Source organism: Stenella coeruleoalba, assembly GCF_951394435.1.
Source record: "Stenella coeruleoalba genome assembly, chromosome: 11".
Taxonomy (NCBI): Eukaryota; Metazoa; Chordata; class Mammalia; order Artiodactyla; family Delphinidae; genus Stenella; species Stenella coeruleoalba.
Genome location: NC_137157.1, coordinates 97,537,240 through 97,561,464, shown reverse-complemented (window position 1 = coordinate 97,561,464; position 24,225 = coordinate 97,537,240). Strand labels below are relative to the sequence as shown.

At 38.7% G+C, this 24,225-nt stretch overlaps 1 protein-coding gene across 4 annotated transcripts in view; it reads right to left on the bottom strand.

Moving 5' to 3' along the window:
• The window catches only part of FERRY3 (FERRY endosomal RAB5 effector complex subunit 3), a 39,609-nt gene that overhangs the window by 9,945 nt on the left and 5,439 nt on the right, over window positions 1–24,225 (bottom strand). For 2 of the 4 annotated variants that reach the window (XM_079937081.1, XM_079937082.1), the window contains exons 4-11: window positions 23,177–23,358; window positions 19,763–19,862; window positions 19,551–19,672; window positions 14,298–14,404; window positions 13,733–13,930; window positions 12,759–12,887; window positions 8,503–8,577; window positions 4,361–4,563 (exon numbers count right to left, since the gene is read on the bottom strand). In XM_079937081.1, coding sequence (XP_079793207.1) covers window positions 4,361–4,563; window positions 8,503–8,577; window positions 12,759–12,887; window positions 13,733–13,930; window positions 14,298–14,404; window positions 19,551–19,672; window positions 19,763–19,862; window positions 23,177–23,358 — 1,116 coding nt within the window. Of the gene's footprint in view, window positions 1–4,360; window positions 4,564–7,900; window positions 8,578–12,758; window positions 12,888–13,732; window positions 13,931–14,297; window positions 14,405–19,550; window positions 19,673–19,762; window positions 19,863–23,176; window positions 23,359–24,225 lie in introns of those variants that run through there. The other 2 variants (XM_079937084.1, XM_079937083.1) reach the window with 2 other exon arrangements.

The following is a 24,225-nucleotide window of genomic DNA, read 5'->3' as shown; positions in this document are numbered from 1 at the left end:
GCATCACTTTAAAATGCTACTCTAAAACATAACATTTTTTCGAAACAGCACGGAAATAATCAGAATCAAGGAATTATTACTTTTCATCCTATTATAATAAAGCACTTGTTTTTACATATAAAAAAGCATTATCTGACAGTAGCTTGTCTTATCTGTAATTTATTGTCATCTACGATTAGCCTTTGAAACATCTCAGGCTAAGGCCAAGGCTAAGCACTACTTACACGAGGACAGCCATTGTGCGGTGTGAGCACAGAGCTTCCGAAGGGCCAGCCTTCAACATCAACACACAGAATACGTATGATCCCACTGTGTTAAAGTCAGGATCGTGATGGAGATGATGAAAGACTGAAGCACAAGTTAGAACAGGGATAGTTCTAGTGGTTTGACCAAAAGTAGATGGAAAAAATCAAGTCCCTTCACTGCCCCACTTCTCCAAAGATCATCCCCTTTTATCCCTCAATAGCTTGCTTTCTTGCTTTTGGTATGTGTGGTCAATAGCGTGGTCTAGAGCAAATATCTATGAGCCAAATTAATACGAACTCTTCAGAATGATGTGAATTAACGCAAAGTTTCATCAGTGCTATATAGAGAACACACCAAAATACCAGCTCCGGGCAGGATCCCAGGATATCTTCGAAGTGACAGACAATTTAATTTTCACATGATATGAACACGCATATTCTGTTTACCTTCGCTTAGCGCTACTTAGCAGCAGGTGGATCAGAAAGGAAACTAGAAAGCTGCAGGCACCTGCACAAATACACACCCAGGTGGTTTTTAAAACCCCCATTTGCCCACACAAAGGCTCCATCCCAAGCACCCCTGTCACTTGTTCTCTGATCGAAAGCAGTGCCTTAAAAGAATGGCTTTCAGGACTCTAAACCGCAAGCTTTAGAAGTCAACAAGGTCACAAGAAGACATGATTTACTGGGTGTCATCGTGGGATGTGGCCTGTAGTCCTGTAAGGAGCTCTCTTCTGGAAGTAACCCTTAGTATATATTATACAGTAGGCGGCGTCTACAACACAGTGGGTCAGGTAAGCACAGAACGCTTTTGATCATGAGTTCTAACTAACAGCCAAGTGACTAAATCTTAGCGTCACATCTGTGAGAGTACATGGGAAAGAAATCCATTGAAGAAGCTGAACGGATCATGTGAAACACTTCAGACTTTGGAAATGAGGCAGGAAACTGGGCCCGGTGGCTATACTTTAGATGATAAGTGGGCACGGCACACACACAGTAAATTCTAAACCTGTGAAATTGAAATGAGGATGCCAGTTCTAATTATGATCACAGACAATATCTTGTATCTAAAGTCAGTGGCCGCACTTTGACCACCCAACCTGAATCTTCCAATTAGAGTAAGGCTGAACTGCAGAGGTGACTAACTGGTATGTACTTTTAGGTCTTCACGGTGTGTCTTAGACGGTAGATATAAGAATTATTTCCTGGGTTTATGCACCCCTGAGGGAAACTGCAAGACTATCCTTTATCTCAAGCTTGTGCCTCGGAGGTTCCTGAAACACTCATGTTAATCGGTTTCATAAGCATCATCTGAAGGTGAGCAACAGCAGTCTGGCTTTCTCTTTTTTTACATTCAACAATCGCTTTGGGAAACTATTTGACTGGATCTACCAAAGCTAAACGGGTGCCTGGCCTACCGTCTACCAATTCCACCCCTAAGTATGTATCCAACAGAAATGCCAAAACATACGTTCTAGAATGTTCACAGCAACATTCGTCGCAATAATCAATACCTGGAAACCAACCGAATGTCCACAAATAGTAGAATGACTAAACAACTGTGGTCCAGTCATGCAATGGAACGCTACGTAACGATGAGAACGAGCAATCTACAACCTCAAACAGTACTATGGATAAATTTCACACACACAATACTGAGTGAAAGAAGCCAGATACGGGAGTATGTACAACAGGATTCCACCCACGTAAATTACAAAAACACACCTAACTAACCTATGCTTTTCAGAGTGAAAACAGTGGTTACCCTTGTGGAGGGAGGGAATGTGGGTTAAGCGATGGGAAGGGAGCACAGGGCGACGCTGGGGTGCTGGCTGGTGACGTTCTGTTTCATCATCTGGGCATTGGTGATGTTGGTGTTCAGGTGGCGAAAATGTGAGCTGTATATTTATGTGTGCTTTTCTTTATGTGTATTATATGCTAATAAAAGGTTAAGAACAACATCTGCATCAACCACAACAATTATAACAACTAAAACCCTTCAGTCCCAACTGATTCAACAAGTTAACAGCACAAACAAAAGGAAAGGTCAGGAACTCAGGATTTGTGACCTGCACGTTCACTCCCCGTCTATCAGGTTAGACTGAACTCCAGGATGACAGTGTCTTCAGATCACAAAGATCTACAGAGATAAAACTGGTAAGAGCAGGATGTCTTCCTTCTTGCCGATAGATTATTTTTTCTTTTCCTGTTTTTTCAAACTGCAATTCATTTCTACAGCTGTTTTTATCGACGCTGGGACATGGACTGTTTCCGACACTGTCATCATTACCTTGCACACACTGCAATATGGTAACTGAGAGTCTGGCAAGTCTGTTACAGGAAGAAAACAAGAGCCGAAACGCTTTGGGATCCTTGCACGAAAGCTAAGACAAATACTGCCTCTATATCCTGTGCAGTGTTGTCTGAGTTTGTAGGATAAACTTCTTGACCTGAATGGATGTTTAAATACGACCAATGGGAGGAGAGTGGCTCAATATACTTTCGTGAATTAAAATGGACACTCTGGAAACAGACTTAATGTTCTGCAGCTGGCTGTCCCAATTTAAAACATGTAACCTTTGTGACACTGTGGGAGAGGGCACGCTATAGTATCAGATGTCTGGAAGTAAATCCGAACTTAGTGAATTTTGGAAACACTGTTTTTGAGGTTGTTTCCCACCTACATATGACCATTTTTATAAACTGGTTAACCAGGAGTCCAGCTGCAGGAACGTTCGGATGTTTCCGTGTGGCTGGAATTCATCACAAACTTTCTTTGTCACTCCCCAAAGACTCTTTTATAGATGGACTAGTTAGTGACGCTAACAATGGCTAAAAATTCCTGATGGGACTAAAACTTTATAAAGCTACAGTGGGAAAAATAAAACAAAACAAAACATGTTGGTCAATCTCTCCTAAGGCCGTGTTAGGTGTGACTGAGGCTGAGGAATTAAAGAGTTTGATGCAGCTTGCATCTGATGGAGCCAGAATTCTTTTAATCAAAACGATAGTGTGTCTGGTAAAAATACAAAAGAATTGTAAGTGGGAAACCATTTGAAATCATCCTGTCTTATATGGAATTGATTTTTGTGTGTGTGTTTATATAGAGTATTGCATTTAAAATGAGGTGTCTATAACGTGATGAGTCTAACTGGGGACTGAGTCACTCTAAAAAGTACAGTATGAGATCTTTTACCCTGCACTTTATGATACAGTATTTATACACATCTATTATTTTGGTAGACAACTTTTTAATAATCGATGATTGCACTTCCTTCCTTTCATAAGCTGTGCTTGCCAGTTAGCCATCTTGCTTTTTTAAAAAGTGCCCCTCAAAACAAGCAGGCACCATGTTGCTGACATGGGTGCATCACCACGTTGGCCACTGGCTCTCGCAGAAGGACTTGCCTGCACCCGTTTGTTTAGAGGCTGCTTTGCTCCTCCAGACTATCTGAAGTTGAATTTTTAGTCTCTGTATTATTTCTACAACTTAACCCTTCTAACTGGTTTTTATGTAGGTAAGGGACGAAAGCAGGAGAGAAAGCAAACAGCCATGGAAAGAGATTTTTAAATTAAACATGTAAAATAAAGTTCAGTACATCATAAAACGAATGAATGATTACGCCACATTTCGGTCGTAGAAGCCAGTACTTGTATTATCCTATGAGCATCCTTGAGACAATGTCAAAATGAGGCTGGCTCCTTCCCGTCATCTAGCTTCTCTTTCTATTGCCTATTAATGCCTACTAATTTTAATGTTAGCCGAAGCCAAATACAAGTGTGGAGGTAAATCTAAAGCTACTTAAGACAAAAACAGACGAGAAGGGGGAGGATTAGGGGCACCTGCCTTATCCAAAGCTAAAAAGAAGCCTGGCTTTCTAGTTTACCTACTATAGGATAATGCTAGAATTCTTTTGAACATACTTGGTTAAGGATTATTCACTGTTTTATGTTATATGTCACTCAATTCTATTGATGACGTATAGGAGATACGGATAGGAGATGCAAAGCCTCATTAGTTAAACAGAGCTTTTAAAATGTAAAGTGGATTATTATCATTATACAATATTTTAACATTTTCAGAAAACGCTGGTATTTTCCTACCTGCTTACCTCTGACATATCATGCACCAGCAGGAGAGGAATACTTATTGTTGTGATGTCATGGGTGCAGCAAACCTTGAGTATGTTTCGGAGACCCATGATGGCAGGGTCCCGTGCAGTGATGTTTCCCGACTTCACGTTGTCGTCCACACAGAGATGGAAAGCAACATGGATTTCTGAGAGATTAGAATGCCGCGTAATGTAAAATTCTCCTGTGAACAGCAGATACAATCATGACTTTCAAATGCATAAGTCACATAAGTCATCAGTGGGCTTCATAAACAACTGTAGTGGGCAATGTGTTGAACCAGCAGAGGTGTTATCAGAACCTGTGTTGGACTCAGGAAGCAAATATAATTAGTGCTCCTTCATTCTTGGAAAGAAGGGTGATGAAAAAAGAGGCCAAATTTACCTTAGGTTCCTAAATTGGTATGAAGAGACCACCAAGCTTATTTACTCATAAGTAGGTCAAATGAGTACTCATCATCGCTATTTTGATGGAAATGCTCAAAACGTCATACTTAACTCAAACTTAACATGTACAAACAGGCTACTTGATGACCTGTCTTTCCTGCACCCTGAACCTGCTTCTCTCCATCTCGGTTTATGGGTCCAGTCCCCCTCCCGTTAGCTGCACAGGACAGAAACCAGGAGTTGCCCTTAATTACTTTCTTTCTCTCACTGCCTCTTCCCCAATCCAATTCACCACCAGCTATTTTGTGTATCTGCAACACATACCTCAAATATCTCAAATCTGAGCATTCCATTTTTATTGCTATCACCCTAGTTCATGCTACCATCATTTCACTTAGGTTTCTGTAATAGCCTCTTAATTAACCTCTGCTCCTATTCTTGCCCACCTACAAACAACACCCACATTTGCAGTTAAAACGATTTAAGTATAAATCAGATTATATCACTCTCCCATTTAACGTGGCTCACATGACACTCAGGAAAAAGTCCAAACTCCGTCCTCTTATCTCACCCTCTGCTCCTGCCTCAGCCACACAGACTCTCCTTAAGATCTTCAGACACACAGGGCTTGTTCCCGATCCAGGGCTGCTCCCCGGGAGAGGCTTTCCCCCAAGATTCTTGTTGACTGACTGCTTTTCGCCAAGCACACCTCAGAGTGAAGGTCACCTCTTCCCAGAGGTCTTCCTTGACTGACCCATCTGACTGATATAGGACTCCCTCACCCCTCACTTATTCTCTTTCACATTGTTCTATGTTCTTCTCAGCACTGAAATTCTTCTGTTATTTGTTTATGAGGTTATTTTAAAGGGACCACTGTTTACATGCCGTGACTGTAGGGATTTTTTTCTCTCTTGTTTAATGTTCTATCTCTGGCACGTGGAACAACAGGGCCTGGTACATAGAAGGTACTCAGTAAACATCTGTTCACTGAATGGGAAACAAACGTTTTGGACTGAATGCCGGTGCAGTGTTTATCAAACCTTAACATCCAGGCTTTCTACAATCACTCTATTTTCTATGTAGCCATGCTAGCCATTGGCTTTTATATTCTGCAGTTTCTGTCAATATAAATAAAATATAAAAAATATGTTTTTATAAACACACCTGACTCACTGGAAAATTTGTTACGTCCTTCTAGGAAAACGCTGCTCTTCTAAGAACTATTCTTCTATCACTAACCCACGTCCTCACCAATTCTGCTCATCCTGGCTTCAAAGTCCTTACCTTAGGATTTTACTTATATTTATTTATAAACATATAGTATTTTTTAAGTATTGAATATACTTTGGCACAATGTTTAACCATTTCCAATTACTAGTGTACATAAGCTGTGCCCATGGATGCCACTGAAAGGCCCCAGGCAAAGGTCTTTTTTTTTTTTAACTTACACAATAAAAGAACTAGATAAACAGTAAAAGAGAAAGGCCAGGGACTTCCCTGGTAGCGCAGTGGTTAAGAATCCGCCTGCCAATGCAGGGGACACGGGTTCGAGCTCTGGTCCGGGAAGATCCCACATGCCGCAGAGCAACTAAGCCCGTGTGCCACAACTACTGAGCCTGCGCTCTAGAGCCTGCAAGCCACAAGTACTGAGCCCTGATGCCACGACTACTGAAGCCCGCGCGCCTAGAGCCCATGCTCTGCAATAAGAGAAGCCACGGCAATGAGAAGCCCGCGCACTGCAACGAAGGATAGCCCGCGCTCGCCACAACTAGAGAAAGCCCGCGCGCAGCAACGAAGACCCAATGCAGCCAAAAATAAATAAATAAATAAATAAATAAATAAAAAGAGAAAGGCCAGTGACAGATCTAAACAAACCAGACAAAGGAAAAGTAAAAAAAAAAAAATTGTCCGGCGAGGAGTAGTATAGCAATTTCCCTGGCAGGCAATAAAAGACGCAGACTGCTTATCAGAGACCCAGTATATCCAATGAAGCGTGTCACCTCTTGAACTCCTCCTGATGGTTCACACGGTGGTACTCATAGCATTAAACATGGGCTACGGTCCAGGACTGAGGCCGAGGACTTAGTGGACAAGTCAGGTGCTCCTAACCCCCAAACTGGCACTGCTTCGTTCGACCTCAGATAACCTGTCCTGGGCCTCATTTTACCCGTTAGTAAGATGGGGGTCTCGGAGCTGGTAGTAGTAATCAAAATAACATAATATGGTAGAAAAGGGACCAGACTGGGTGTTAAAAAGATCTGGTCTCTAGCATTTATTGGTGGAATGATCTTGGGCAAATCAATTCAACTCACAGATCCTCTGTACTTCGTGAATTAAATGGGGAAAATAATGCCTGACTGCTCTCCTTACAAAATCGTTTTGAGAATTAGATGATATAAACTACAAATACTTAGATAATGATAAAGCAAACCCACTGGTTAAAAGATACATAAATCAAACTTTTTCTTTGCAACTTCAAAATCTAAAGGCACTTTGTGATTTGGATCTTTCAAACCTCCTGTACAGTCCTGGCCATGCAGCGTCCTTTACTCAAATGGAAATTCAGATGCTATCAGCAAAACTAACTGAATTGTCACTACTTCTTTGCTGATGAGGACTTCTATGAGGACTATGAGGACATAGTCTTCTGATTTGCTGGTAATAATGAGATACTAACCTATAGGCTTTTTCCAAAAAGGAGCAAGAAGGAACAGAAATACAGCAGTAAAGAGTTAAGTTTAAAAAAAATCAGACGTTGGTACCTCCGGAAGAGATAAGATTGGCACATTTTAAGAAAGCCACAAAATACAGATGATTTAAATTATGGATCTACGAAGAGAAATACAATAAATCCTGTCTCAATGAAGGTATTTTTAGATGGAGCAGAGGACAGTTTCCTGTTCCACAAAGTGGAGGAAACAGCATGTGGTGATGCAATCTGCCACTAACATTATCCGCGAAGGTGGGCTACCTGAGGTGGGAGCATATTCGGAAGCTGATGGCCACAAGCGAACTGGCCGGGAGACAAAAGGAGCACCAGGAATAAACGGAATGTGACGACCTATGTGCAGAAAATCCAGGGGAGGACATGTGAGGAGACAAACTTGGTTGTGTATGAACCTGCAACATTTACCGTTTGGTTTAAAAGACTTTACACTTATAACGTCTACAAATAGGCCTTCCCTGTTATGCCCTGTCATACAAACACTACTAAGGATCATCAGAGTGCATTCAACCTGGAAGAGGATCAAGAGAGTGAATTTCCAGCTGATAAACAATATATCCCAGAATAATAAAGCAGGACAATTTACGGGCAATGGCAATAAGAAAGATGCTAGATCAGATGGCCCATGTTCTTTCCACATGTTCAACTGTTCACACCTCTACTTACTATTGTTTGTTTCATAGTAAAAATTATTTTTTGGTTCATTTAAGAAACTAAGAAACAATGTATAAAAGAGGACATTTGAAATAGCAAATAATGATTAGACTTATGCAACGGCTTGAGGAATTTTTCTTGTTTGGATCCGGGAAAAGTCAGTGCTACTATAAGAATAAAGATTTAATTGCAGAACATTGTGACCGTGTGTTTATAGATGATAGATACAATGTTCTAAAGTGATACACTGACCAACAAAAATTTTATAAGGTACACCATAAGCACTTATGTTTCAAATCTATGATTTCAATGTATGTGATTCTAAGAAAATTGCAGTTTAAAGTAAAATAATACTTACCAGGTAGAATGTTTAAATAGTTTCTATCTGCATTCTTAGTCTTATCATCACTTCCTCCATTTCGGTTTCCAGAATCTATTCATAAGGTAGTTATGCAACGGGAAAGAACACAATAACATAGGAAAACACATTACTACTACTATTCCCCAAACAAGCACAACAACAGCAAAAATTTACTAAGGATCTCTAGGTGTCAGGTAGTCAGATACATGCTTTACATGGATGGTCTCATTTAGTTCTTAAAAAACCCCTCTAACCACAACCCTATGAGGGACTAGTGTTCTCTTCACGTTATACACGAGAAGAGAGGATTCGATAGGTTAATTCACTTAACGGGGAAGGCACAGGTAAGTGGTGGAACCAGGTCTCGATCCCACATACTCAGATTCCAAAGCCTGTGGTCTTGACCACTTTAGACTTGCCAATCCCCTATTTTTCATCTGGGAGGTTCAGGGCACTAAGCTAACTACACATGAAATGACTCCATTAGACAGTTGGGGGGTGGCCAGCTTTATTTTTAGAATCTGAGTCACTGCTGTCGATATAACTTGTTCAGGACGATCAGCTAATGGTTAGCAGTACCAGGAATCACCTGCTATTCAGCCCATTCCTGAAATTTGTTACTTCTTATCTAACACTGTATACAATTTCTTTCAAACAGACAGGTGAGATTCTGTTTCAAATGGAATTTTTTTTTCAGATATTCAATAGTTCTTCTTCCTTTTTAGAAGGCATGATATTACTTTGAGGGATAAATGTTGGTAAAATAAGATTTATCACATTTGATCATTCATTATTATGGTTGAACACAAATTATTTTATACATGTACATATATTTTTAATAGAAGATACATCTGAATTTTATAAGAATTCTATGAGAACTGAAAACTGCAGGATGAATATTAGCATTCAAAGTAGCTATCTTTAAGAGGCTGTATATTTATTCAAATTAAATATGAAACTATATTGAAATGGCCTTCAACATCAGAAAATCACTTGAAAACAGTCAGAACTTCAAATGAGTAAACTGAAAATACCAAGGAAGCCTTATGGTTTCAAACGAGTTCTGAATAAAAGTAACCTAATATTTTTACCCACTGACTACTCTGAGTAACTGATTTACAACATCATACCTTGTAAATGCATATATTTTATAAACAGGCAGAGGGAGAGAGAGGCATAGAGAGAAGGCTCTGTGTTGCCAGAATCCACATGTAATGCAACAGTCTGATTCTCATACAGACCCATGTAATCGATAGGCTTCGAATAAATGTCTGCTCACAGCACAGAAAACAAAAACAATAAATGAAGACTCTCGTTTTGTTCACGTGGAATACGAACAGACAGAATCCCTACTACGTAAACAAGAAAGAACAGTTTCTAGTCCATCTCCCTTTCCGTGTTTCAATGGTAATACCTTATAATACTAAGAAGACGGCTAAAGTTTTTAATGTATATAAAACATATACAAAAAATCAAATTGCTTTTGGCTTATCATGAACCACAGAAATATAAAGATGCTGATATAACAGGCACAGTGAGAAAAACAACAGAATGTCTTAGAATAGACAGTACTTGCGTATCAGGATGTAAACGTGTAGAACAAACACGTGGGCATGCTCAGAAAAGGAAAAGATGGAGAAAGTATTTTCGCAAAATTCTTCTATAACAACACGCGGGTTCCTCTAAGAAAGTAGTCTTTTATAAACCTACTTGTTTCACTGACTCACTTAAACCACAAAATAGTTGCTTGAACAAGAACAAAATACTACCATGATGTACACACGTTGCCTTAACCGTATGTGGTTTAAGAACTTCCTCTCATAAACTTTGCGTCCTCCGCCTTCTCCCACACCTGTCATGATCTCAATCTTCATGCTTTTAGTTACTACTAAGAATAATAGTTGAATGTGTCTGATCACATCCTTGCTAGTTTGAATGAGATGGAGGAAGGAGATGGCAGAAGAGTAAGAGGACAGACTGTAATTTTCTGAAAGGCCCTTCGTTGGGACACACTTCCACACTGATTTCCTAAGACTCAGCCTGGCTCTGTTGTATGTGACAGACGTCACCACTACAAAGCCATGGTTACCCAGAGTGGAAATACAAACCGGTGGGGCCGCTATGGAGAGCAGTTGCTGACACTATCAAAATTACAAACGTATGTGCCCTTTAGCTCAGGAATTTCTCTTTACAAATCTATTCCATAGATACGCTCAGTCACGCATGACAATATACGTGTAAGGTTATTCATGCACTATCACTTATAAGAGCAAAACTTGGGAACAGATAAAATGTCTATCAATAGGGAACTGAGCACTAATGGGATATCCTGCAGTGGAACACTATCCAGCAGTGAAAAGCTCTAAGGATGCTCTTTCTGTCCAGATATGAAATGATGTCCAAGATAAACTATTCAGTGAAAAAAAGCAGAGGACAGAGAAGTGTGCAGAGAAAGTTGCCATTTGTGTGAAAAGGCAAAATACATACATACACCTGTTCACACACACACACATAAACACGTCCAGAAGGTACATGTGACACAGCACTGGCTGCCTCTGGAGCAGGAAACTGGACGGCTGGTGGACAGAGATACAAAGACTTTTCACTGTATGCTCTTCTGTACAGTTTGAATTGTGAATCTTCAGATTGTTTTACCTATTTTAGAAATGATTAAAATATAAATAAAACGCTTTTTTTTTTACATCTACTGAATGAACACGAAAACTACCGTGACTGCTAATCACAGCTCTCTAGTTGAGCCTAGAGAGCTGCATTCTAGAATTCTAGCATCAAGAGAATGGGAGGAATTCCTCATGGGATAGAGAACAAAGACACCAAGCAAAGATACAGCAGTCTCTCTCTCTGTTTACTAAAAAACACAAAACATGTGAACCCAAAGTATATAAGGGTTTCTTTGAAACACTGCAGTTGCAAAACAAACAAACAAGACAGACATCCAAAGTACCAGAGGTAGATTTAAAGGTCTGACCAGCAACCGTTTAAAACCCTGCCGTATTTCATTTCCTGCGCAAGACATCAAGTTTCCATAAGAAATAATAAAACACTGAGTATGCACTCAAGCCAGATGGGAGCATGTATTATAATTTTATGCCTGTGACATAATATGAAATGTCAGAAAAATAAGAAAAACACACCCTATGTGTATATATATATATATATATATTTTTTTTTTTAAACATTTATTTATTTATTTATTTTTGGCTGTGTTGGGTCTTCGTTTCTGTGCGAGGGCTTTCTCTAGTTGCGGCGAGCGGGGGCCATTCTTCACCGCAGTGCGCGGACCTCTCACTGTTGTGGCCTCTCCCGTTGCGGAGCACAGGCTCCGGACACGCAGGCTCAGCAGCCATGGCTCACGGGCCCAGCCGCTCCCCGGCATGTGGGATCCTCCCGGACCGGGGCACGAACCCGTGTCCCCTGCATCGGCAGGCGGACTCCCAACCACTGCGCCACCAGGGAGGCCCCCCTATATTTTCAAATGAGCGCACCCTTATGTTCAGCTCCCAACTACACAGACTTATGGCGCCAATTTAATGTTTAAAAAGACTGCTCTTTAAACTTTCATTTTTCAATTAAAGATAGCAGAACTACTCCATAATTTGAGTCAGAGTGTTTTCTTTTATGTCTTCCCTAAGGTCTCCTTATGCATAAATAAATAGAAATCTTCCGAAGAAAAATGCCATGAACTTCTTCCATAGCTTTAAAATCATCTTCCAGTAAATTTCCTAGAAGGATGTTCAGATTGTGGATAAATATAGAAAAAGCAGGACATAATTCTAAACGTAGTAATTTTTTAAAAGAACAACCAAAACCAATTCTTGTAATTGACTTCGTGCTACCTAAGTGGATCAAAGATGGAACATATAAAAAGTGTATATTTGGGGCTATTTACTCTATGATTTCAATGTCCTTTATAGTACTAATTATATCCATTTTACAGATACAGAACTTGGATCAAAAGATCACCAACTTTCCACTGAGTGCCTACTTCAAGTATAACTAGTGAATTGAATTTTAAAAACAGTTTTTCTAAGGATCTTGAACAAAATCACACAAACAAGGAAATTAAGAACAGAATTCAAGCTTCTAAAGACCCTGAATTTTGTTCTTAATTTCTTTCTTGCATCTTCCCACCGATACAACTTTCTCTGCTTCAGATGGCCCATATGCTAGAAGAGTGCTTAGCGACAGAACATCCTGAAAGTGAAATTTAAAAAAGTCTGAGTTTCACTGACCGTGAGATTCTTTCAGCTTGCTCCTGCGCTGGGTTCTGGCGTAAAGTACCACCTGCTGGACAACCTCCAGCTGCTCCTCAATTCGGGGAAAATGGAAGTCAGTGCATTCTTGGCAAACTGTGGCGAAATCTAAGGGACCCAACACAGTTACGAACTTCTAAAGGTGAAGTATCAAGTATTTAGTATTTACTTACAGACAATGAGGTCTAGCAGCAAGAGAATACAGCATTCACAAGGACGACTTCTCATACTTGTCCTTTCAATAATTATGTCTTACTAAGTTAGGGGACAACAATTTGGTTTTGATCAGAAACTTCATCTCTCAATCGCCCAGAAGAGTAAACAATTAATAGGCAAGGAAATTTTAATATAAGTCCAAACCTTCTTTAAATAATATATACTTTGATCATAATCCAGTCCCCAAAAGTGCTAAGAAATATAAGGTTCTTTTATTTATCATAGAAAATAAACTCTATTCAAGCTTCTTTTAAAAACAGTTATACATCTGAATATACTTTATATATTAAAATTTTTAAAATAATCATAAAAAATTGTACTAAGAGGGAAAGTAGAATTTTACCTAGCATATTTAAGAAATAGGTTATTTTAAAAAAGAAAGAAAAAAAGGACAAATGGATGAACTAAAATTCACTGAGTCAGGATCTGCTCCTTTTTGAAAAATACATTTATATCTTGATTATTCTTTTTGTTATACCTTGAAACAAGGATCCTGTAAGAGTATTATCTACAATGTGATAGAATTTTAAGAAAAATGAAATACCCTGAAGCACCCTAGGCCTGCTGAAGTATGAAACAAACCTCAAATGGCAGTGCCTGGGTATGTGTGCTGTTTGGTCTACCTGAATACTGGGGTGACTCAAGCCTTTTTTTAAGTCTTTCGCTAATTCCTTTCTTTTTAGAATGGCATTAAATGGAGAACTTTAATGGCATAAATATGCGTAATGCTAACTTACCTCTTTTAATACCACTGTATGAATTGATGCGGTTATCCACTAGCAACACCAGGCCACAGAGGGACGTGGAGTAAAGCGACAGCGCCGTCTGGAGTCGGTGCAGCTTCACGCCGCTTCGGTGGCTCCTCTTGTGCTTACAGAAATCCAGCATATCGGCTCTCAGCAACCTCAGGTTATGCATGGTCTTCAGCTGGGCTCCTGGGGGTAGGCAACAAGCCCAGAAAGATACTTAGACAGCTGCAGAAAGCCAGCGGGGCAGGAGGCAAATCTCTGTGGCAAGAATCCAGATACATCTGTGCTACGAATAATTAAAATGGGCCTTTTGCAATTTTCTATTTGAATAACTATTAACATTGCATCTTTCTATTTGCAGAGAAATAATACATGAGCTAAAATAGAAAACTTACAGCCAATAAACTATAGGCTTTCTTGGAGCAGAACACAATTTTTAATAAAAAGAACCTGGGTATATTCTACTCACATGCTAGGGAGTTTTCTCTTACAGCATTAAAAATAGTTTCACAGGTTACAATGAATTGTGACTGCAAAAAGTTAATATACTTACCTAAGTGAATGGTAAAGCTCTCTTCTAACTTTCTCTGTTCCTCATAAATCCTTCCATTTGCTTCAGCGGATTCTCTGAGCTGACTTGGTTGAACTTTAATTTCCTCACTGAAATTGAAAAAATTATTGATACGCTTTTTTTTTCTTTTTTGTATGTTTGTCAAAAACCTTTCCTAAAGGAAAGAAAGCTTTACAGTTACATGAGATGAAACAGCAGAAAGTAGCACTTAATTTATTCCTAAATTTATCCTTTATCCATGGGGACGAGTAAGATCATTAACACAGGTTGTAAAACTCCTACTTATTCTTTCATTTCTTTGGTTATTTCTTTCAGTAAGTTATGCATATTGTTTTAGTCATTACAATATCGATTGTATGTCATCATTTAATATTTCTTAGTAGCCTAAGAGAATGATTAAATGAAGTGACTAACATTAACATGTTTAAAATGACATTTTAATATATCCTATATCAGCCTGAGGGCTGGCGAAACTAGAAAATAAGTGAAGTGATAGAAAGGAAAATTAAAAATTAAAATGTCAAATAAATGTCAAATAATAAAAAAAGATGTAGTTCGTTTTGATGTATTCATATCCTCTCTTTTTTTGTTGTTTTACCATTTCCTGTTTTTTCAGCACCAACAGTCTCCCATTAAAGGACTTCTCTCTTTGCTCTGCTCTGCCCTTGCACTTCCGGAAAAGGTTTCCATGGAGGCACCAGAACTGTACAACTGTTCAATTCAAATTTCATGGTGAGCTGAAGATGGTATAAGTCTGGAACAGTCATCCACTCCCCTGACTACATTTTTGGGGTAAATCCAAACAGTCTCATTAGCATCACTGATTGACTTCATTAGTAAATATGGCAAATTTAAACGCCAAAGTAAATTCGTATAGATTTATATTAATAAAATATCCTCATCTTAGGACACAGAAAGCCACAAGACAATGACGTTCCCATGCAAATAGCAAGAAAAGCCCAGATAACCTATAAGATCATAACTTTTCTGGAGCTCATCAGAGATTTGAGGTAACAAGGCAACCAAGAAACTAAATTCTAAAGTGTGGCACGCTTTAGAAGGAGAGACAGGACACACAGATAGTTTTCAGTTTGGGCAGGGCACAGTAGAAATAGGTTGCTGTAATGTACGTAAGAGGGTAAGAAAAAATCAGCGAAAATTTTAACAAATTCTTGAAGGTCAAGTACGGGCTAGCACATCCATTTAGAACAGCTGTGAGCTCCAGGCACCGGGGCACTTTGCATATGCTCTTGCAAACTCTTTCCTGTTGGCCTCCACCAGGCGCTTCCAAGAAAACCTTGGGGGCAGGGCAAGAGAAGAGACAGCCCACTCGGTGGCACAGGCAGATGCGCTAAGAGTGCCCCAAGCCCAAGGCCCAGATCTGCTGGACTTAGGCTAAGACTGAAGCTGGACAAAGACCACAGAGACCCGCCTCCCACCGCCGACCAGGAGCCTGGCATCAAGTAACAACAACGTCAGTCTACTGCTGGTGGGTGGGCAGAGCAACAGCACACACGGGGACCTCCTGCTGTGGCACAGGCCTGCAAAGGCTACTGAAAGCTGAGGGTGGAGCAGGATGACAGAGGAGAACAGTCTAGAAGCCAAAGCCCCACTCTCAACACAAAGTGGCAGCAGTGCACTGCTGTAGAAAATGAAGCCTATGGTGGACTGAAGAGCAGAAACCAAACACAGCCCGACTGCTGACTAAATTTCCATAACCTTCACGTTAACGGCCTGCTCATTTCTGGGCGTAAGTACTATTGACCTCAGTCTCTTCTTTTCTAATACACACAACAGCCAGCATTCAGTTTAAAAAAGAGAGAGAGAAACAGAGAGGGGGAAAGACCCAAAAAAGCAAGCAAAAATAAATAAATAAATAACCCACTGTCAAGAGAGAAAGCAATCAACAGAAACAGACTTTGAGATGACCCAGATACTGGGGTTAAAAGAAAGGGACTTTCAAATAACTATGACTAATATGCTAAAAGATTTAGTGTAAAACAACACACAAGGACAGATAAGGAATTTCAGCAGGGAGAAGTACTAGAAATAAAACATGTTATCAGATCGATGATCACAGACGTCAATTCCTTTGACAGGCTCATCAGCAGACCACCAATCATTTTATGATGCCACCACTACCCTGATGTCAAAACCACATGAAGATATTATAAGAAAAACAAAGTTACAGACCAACATATATATAGTGGATGTATTTATTTACTGTTTTATAGTGGATATATTTAAATTTACATATAATATATATGAAACAATACATCATGAGTTACATGTATAAGTTTGAACTATAAAATTTCTAGAAGAAAACATAGGAGAAAATCTTTGTGATCTTGAATTAGGCAATGATAACTGAGATAAGAAACAAACCATTTAAAAGTTGATAAATTGCACTTAATTAAAATGAAAAACTTTGCTCTTCAAAAGAAACCATTAAGAAAATGAAACAACAAGCCACAGGGTGAGAGAAAATATTTGTAAAACACATATCTGATGATAGACCTGTATCCAGAATATATAGAGAACTTTCACAACTCAATAATGGAAAAAAAAAAAAAGAAGAGGTATGGATAGAAGATCAGCACGTGAAAAAATGTTCAATGTTAGTAGCCGTCGGGGAAATGCAAAGTAAAACCACAATGAGACGCCACTACAAAACCTACTAGAATTGCTAGATATCAACACCAGGTGCTGACGAGGGTGAGGAGCCCCTGGGACCCTCCCACAGTGGTGCTGGGAGTGCAAGACGGTACAGCCACTTTGGAGAACCAGCTTCTTATAAAATTAAGCACACCATGGATTTTACTTTCCATGTTTTCCAGCAACCCCACTCCTAGGTATTTACATAAGAAAATTATAAACATACGTCTATAGAAAGACCAGTATGTGAATGTTTACAGCCGCTTTATTTATAATTGCCGAAATACTTTGAATGTCCACCACTGAGTGAATGGATAAACAAAGAATAACAGAGCAATAAAAAGGGAAGAACCACTCATAAATGCAACACATGAATGAGTCTCCAAAGCGTTATGTCAAGTGAAGGAAGCAAGACACAAACTGCTACATACAGTTTGATTCCATTTATATGACATTCTGTAAAAATCAAAATGACAGGGACAGAAATCAGAGCAGGTTGCCACAAGCTGGGCAAGGAGAAGGGGGGTTAATACAAAGGTATAAAAAGGAAATGCTATGTCCTGATTGCAGTGATGGTTTCATGACTCATTAAGTTTGTCAAAACTCATCAAAATGTAAACCTAAAACAAGTGACTTTTACTTTATGTAATTTATCCTTCAATAGACCTGACTTTAAACAAAAGGGCAAAAACGGACATATATACACTACCAAATGTAAAACAGATAGCCAGTGGGAAGCAGCTGCATAGCACAGGGAGATCAGCTCGGTGCTTTGTGACCACCTAGAGGGGTGGGGTAGGGAGGGTGGGAGGGAGACGCAAGAGGGAGGAGATATGGGGATATATGTATACGTATAGCTGATTCACTTTGTTATAGAGCAGCAACTAACACACCATTGTAAAGCAATTATATTCCAATAAAGATGTTAAAAAATAAATAAACAAATAAATAAATTTTTTAAATGGATCAATCTCATACAGGAGTTCTATACGTAGTTATGTTGAAAACAGGTTTCTGCTCCCCAAGGAAATCCCTATCAAAAAGGAAAACAAACTAACCAAGTCACAGTAAAAATACTCTTTCCCAGGAATAGTTGGTTTTTAAAGCAGCAGCAGCTAGAGGCCAGTATTTACACAAAGGAATTGATCCTATAGAATGAATTTCTGAAACTAGAGTAGCAAAGCAGGAGATAATTTTTGTAGCAAGGGGCTTTCTTAGCGTCCATAGGTTGATGACTTCCTACTTTTCTGACCACAGTATAGAGTACATATTTCACATTGTGGCTCAACGCACACATGAGTAACGTGCTGATATTTTCTTCCCTAGTCTATTCTACTCAGTTCTGTTCCATTCAATTCCATTCCATTTTATTGTCATTTTAAAAAGTCCAATTGGAAAGTAAAGGATCCAGCATGGTCCCTGGCAGACTGCAACCAGCGATTTGAGACCTCATAGTACACAGGTGTTCCCAGCCTGTCTGTCACCTCACCTGTCCCTTTGTATTGTGTTCAGCACTATTTTCATTTGAAATGAGGGGTACATATATGTTAGTGTCCAGGAGGTTATCCCATTTCTAATTATAAAACATTGTTCAAATATTTCTAAGGTGTTGGCTTGGGGAAAACAACAACACAAATGACAGATTATAATAAGAGATTATACAGACTGTGTCAGGTAAATAGTTTAATGATAATCCATCCATCTGCCTGGTTTACACCCATCCCATCAATATTTATTTATATGCCTGTGTCAAGAGCTAGACACTTGACAAAGACCTGGGTATACAACAGCAGAAGAACAGACATGGTTTTTGTCTTCAAGGCAAGACAGGTGGGGGAGAATGACATTAGACAAATAAAGGGCAATATCTAAATGTTTATAGCATACACTAGAAGATGCTGGAAATAGGATTATTATACTGTACTAAATATATTCCCAATCGGATATACTTTAGGATTTGAAAGAAGAAATTCTCAAAGGTGAGTACACAGCCAGGAAAGAACAGGCACTGGCGAGCTCTAGGGCAACACATGAAACACAATGTATTTAGGCCATAAGGCACCACACAAATTGTGACTTATGGAAAGTCCTCTAGACTGTTTTGGTACCTTGTACATGCTTCTGTTACTGCACACATCATTCTGTACAGTACTGTTTTATTCACAGGTCAGTGTCTCTAGAATATAAGCTCCACATGGGCAGTTATCTTTTTTTTGCTCTTCTGCTTAAAGAGTGCTTGGCATTTAAGGTGCAGTCGACCGGTGTGTATTGCGCTGAAAGGAAACCAACTTAAGGAAACAAGAGACAGTGATGGCGGTATTTAGGTATACACACCCACAAGATTTACGGCTAAGTTCTAGCAGGGAAATCACTACTGTAAAACAGCCAGTTACCCGCCCCACCCCGCAAATCACCCACATAAAGTCTATAAAATGAAAGGTGTTACAGGAAGTATAAATTATCTTGAATTTTCACCGGCAACTTAAAAATATCTACAACTAAAAAGGTCCAGTTTTACAATAAATACAAACTACTACTGACAATGACCTTCATCTGATAAAAACAACACCTGATTAATACCTGAGAGAGCTGTTTTTGGGGTTTTTTAGGTCTTGATGAAGTTTCATCACCCATTCCTGATACTCTTGCTTTTGAATGGCAGTCGACTGTTTTAATTCATTGGACCATTTATTTTCCAAGTCCTAAAAAGAGACAGTACACTGACTAACTACTTCTTTTACAAAAATAAATAAGTGGAAAATGCAATCCAAAAGTCATTATACTTCACTCACCTGCTGGGATTCGAAATGCTGAGCAGCCAGTGAATTTACATCTTGATCTGTCAGTGATTTTCCCAGTTCCTGCATCACTTTTTCCATTTCAATGCCTTGTCTGAACCATAAATAAAGCAGATCAGATATATTCATCAAATTTTTAATACAACCACTCTGGATTTATTGAACAACCTCTACAAAGTCAAAAGAAAATTTTTGTTTTCTAGGACTATGTCCAGTTAGGGCAACTATACTACCTGGAAGGCACCTTGAAGCCTTGCCAATGGAGATGTGGAAATAATAATGATAATGTCATATAATATCAACAACGTCATTTGTGCAGCTAAATTGGAATCTAAATTTAGTGCACAAATGAAAGCATTCAAATTCTAGGTGATCTTTCAATGGCTAATATTTAAGAAGCTGCAGATTTACACAAACAAGATACCCTGCAATTCCAGCTTAAATACATTTTCTTTTTATTTGAACATGAGTTAAAGTGACTTCAACCTTCAAAAGGTACTTTATTATAACCAGAAGCTGCCAATTAGGTTCTAAGAATCAAGCCGGTATTAAGTCACAGGGTTCCCTTTTTAAAGGAATATGAAATACATTCTGAAGATACATTTTAGTCTTCTTCATTTATGCAAATAAACATGCAGAAATTAAAAATGGTTTTCTCTACGGGAAAAACTAATCAGTGGTATTAGAAGTTCAGATAATGGTTATTTATGGGGGAAATGGGTGGTGACTGCCGGATGGGCAGGAGGGAGCCTTCTGTAGGGCTGGAAATCATTTCTTGATCTGGGAGATGAGCACATGGGTGTACTTACTTTGTGAAAATGTACGGAGCTGTATACCTATTGCTTATTGCCTTTTCTGTATGTGTATTATATTTTAGTAGGTTCATTAAAATTATCTTCTAATAAAAAATGTATTTAAAAATTTGTTCTGAAACATATTTCAAACAAACTTGTAAACAACGAAACACAGACATGAACTAAAAGGATTTTACTATCATTCTAGTCAATTTATAAATTGCTCTTAAAAGAGAACTTATACTTATTTATAACAACTGATTAAGATACTTACATGTATATGATAAATGAAACTCATTCATATGTTATACTTCTATACATTTCTATGTATACCTTCTAGTATTAAATATTCAATATCACTTAATTCCTACTTAACTATAAGTGGGCAGGTGACCCCATTAATTTTTTAATAACTACTAGAGGTCAGGTGAAGGATGTGCTTGCAAGTAAGATTGTTATTTAAAACAGAAATAACTACTAAGCATTAATAAATATAAACTTCGATACAAATATATTAATATTTTATATTACACATGTTCCCTCTAGTGGATAAAGAGTATCATTGCCACTTTTAAGTTTCAAAGAAATATCTTGAATCTGATTTGCTAAAAGAAGCAAATTTCCAGTGAGGAAAAAGAAGACCAATAAATAATAATTCAACAAATAAAATTTCACGAACATTTATTTCACCCTAAATGTTTTAGAAGTACAAGTAGTTAATGATACAATATATATTTTCTATGATTAAGATCAAAGAAAATTTTATTATTTTTCAGATGAAATACTAACTATCTATTGGCTCAGTATGTCTGGTGGGGTGATTCTGACAACCTGTATATTATCTTGAACAAACTTAGGAAAGAAGATCATTATAACTACTGATGCTATACTGAGAAAAGTTATTTTAAAGATGTAAAATGGAATTAAAAATGAAAGGAGAACTGAGAAAAGGTGTCACTTCTGCTCATGAATTAGATAAATGAATTAAGCACCAAAACTGTGGGTGAACTTCCATCAATGAACTCCAACTCACCATTAGTTATACTGTTCACCTTTGCAAAAAATATTACCTATCTGAAAGGGAACATAGCTTATTTTTATTTTTTAAGCTACCAGTTTGGATTTGTGAAAAATAAACTATAAAACTGTTCTTAAAATAAATGTATTCAAATAACGTTTATACGTTTAGGTGGGAAAAAGCAAAGCCCCGTCAAGGCTTTATACGTTTAGGTGGGAAAAAGCAAAGCCCCGTCAAATGCCAAAGGACATTTCAAAAAATAATGTAAACCAAGACAAACCCCTGATGAAAAACCGCTCCACGACAGAAAATGCACATGAAGTACCAGTAAATGCAGATAATTAGTAAGTTAATTCAGATTCCCCAAAACTGAAGAGTTTTGTGGAATAAGAATCTTCTTCCAATTTAGAAAAAAAACAATTGTAGAATATTGATGGCCAGAGATGAAATCTTCTGGGAGGTGGAGTGAGCAGGCAGCAAAGTCGACCACAGTTTAGAGCAGCTCACCAGCTGAATGAAAGCAGGAGTGATGGCTACTGACATGAACTACAGAGAGCCAGGCTGGGCATTTTCTAATACACCTAGATGGGCAGAATGAGTGCAGTCCCAGAAAACCTGAGATCCAAGGACAGATTCAGAATGGGATGAAGATTATATTATTTGAAGCCCTGGTAGGAAAAATCAAACAAATGTGGTTCAACAGAAGGTAATTCATTATTGTTAGGTAATTATACTCTTACATATTTAAAAAAATCTAATCTGTATTTCATTCTTAAAGTATGTTCACAATATTATTGTCTACATAATAAAGAACTAGAAGAAAATCACATTTTTGCCTCAGTAAAATGGGGATGATAACAGTAGGACTGTGCTAAGGGATCAAGTGAGACAGGGCGCCGGTTATGGACTGCATGTTTGTGTCTCCCCAGAGTTCACCCTAACCCTCAATGTGATGGTATCCAGAGGTGGGGCCTTTGGGAGGTAAGTAGGTTTAGGTGAGCTCAAGAGGTTGGAGCTGTCCTGATGGAATTAGTGCCTAGAAGAAGAGGTGCTACAGCTGTCTGTCTACGAGCAACACACCAGGAGCCCGCACTGAGGAAACGCCACGTGAGCGACATTAAGAAGGCACGGTCTGCAAGCCAGGCAGCGGGTCCTCAGCAGACACAGAGTCTGCTGGCACCTTGATCTTGGACTACCCAGCCTCCAGACGGTAAGAAATCAATTTCTGTTGCTTAAGCCACCCAGTCTGTGGTACTTTTTTTTTCAACAGCAGCCTGAACTAAGACAGCATCCAAAGCACTTTGCACAGTGCCTGGAACAAAGCAGACCTTCAAAAGAGGTAAGCTATTCCTCTTATTAGAACTAAGAATAGATAAGACCACCGTACTTGTTTAGGTAAATCACTGGAGAAGTTCTATAAACCTATGAGGACCTCATCTTCCCAGATGAAATGACAGATCTAAACGCATAAGAAAATTAATTTCTAAAGTTAAAGATTCTTTCATTTTATAACAAAATGAGAACAAGCTGTCCTGCAGCCCATCAATATTTGATGACGTAACATTTAATGATGATAATGCAAGAACTCTGAAATACCTCTCTCTTAATTTTTTCAGCTCCACATCTCTTTCGCCAATCAGTTCTGAGATACTAACAAAGTAATTGTGTTCCAAATTTAGGAGCGTTTCAGAGGCAGGAGAATGGATCAGGTCATGGTACACGTCTGCGAAATCTTCATCCCAGCTGGGCTCCTCGGGCCTTGCATGCTCTAATGTGGTCTACGAGATGAGACACGAACAGTCTTAAATCCTGATGTAGTATTTTTATTGAACACACTACTAGAGAAGTGCATATATTATGATTCCATTTCTGTACATCAAAGGACAGAAAGACCCTCCATCCATATATGTGTATATAGGTTACATAGGATTATCTGAATATACAAAAAAGATACAGAAAGATGTCAACTAAGTTGTTCATGTGGGTTACCTGGAGGCAGGGGCAAGGGGAAGGCGTTAATGTGGAGGAAGAAATAGGAAGTGCCCACAATAAAAAAAAAAAAAAAAATGGTGAGTAAGCTGAGACCCCATTTCTGTGAAACCCAAGCACGCTCAAAGGGGCTGTTTTGGCAGAGTGGGACTTCTGAAGACCTTTACTTTGTATTCTAAGGTGCTGCATAACAGAATAACTTGCATATATTAATTATATAATCAGAAGAGGCTTTCCATTATTAAAAATATATTGCTACGAAAGGTTTTGTAGGCTATATATTTAGAGAATGAGGTTACCTATGCAATAACACTGACCTTGAAAACCCAATTCATGCACAGGATTTTATATCAAGATGTACATTTGCAATTTTCTTACTCTGAACTTTGCAAGTATTGTTTTCTTTATAAAATGTAAGCACGTTTTAAAGTGTATGAAAACAGTAGCTATCAAAATGATAAAGGGGCTGAGTAAACACCAATAAACAAGAAAAAGAGAAACATGCAGAGAGGCAGAATGGAGACACCCCAAGCACACACACAAATCCATCCAGGGGACAGATGCCTGTCCCCAGACGTGTGCCATGCCAGCACATCTGACACACACAGTGCTCTCCAGGGGAGGAAACTGGCATGCTGGGAAGTCCCCTGTCAAAG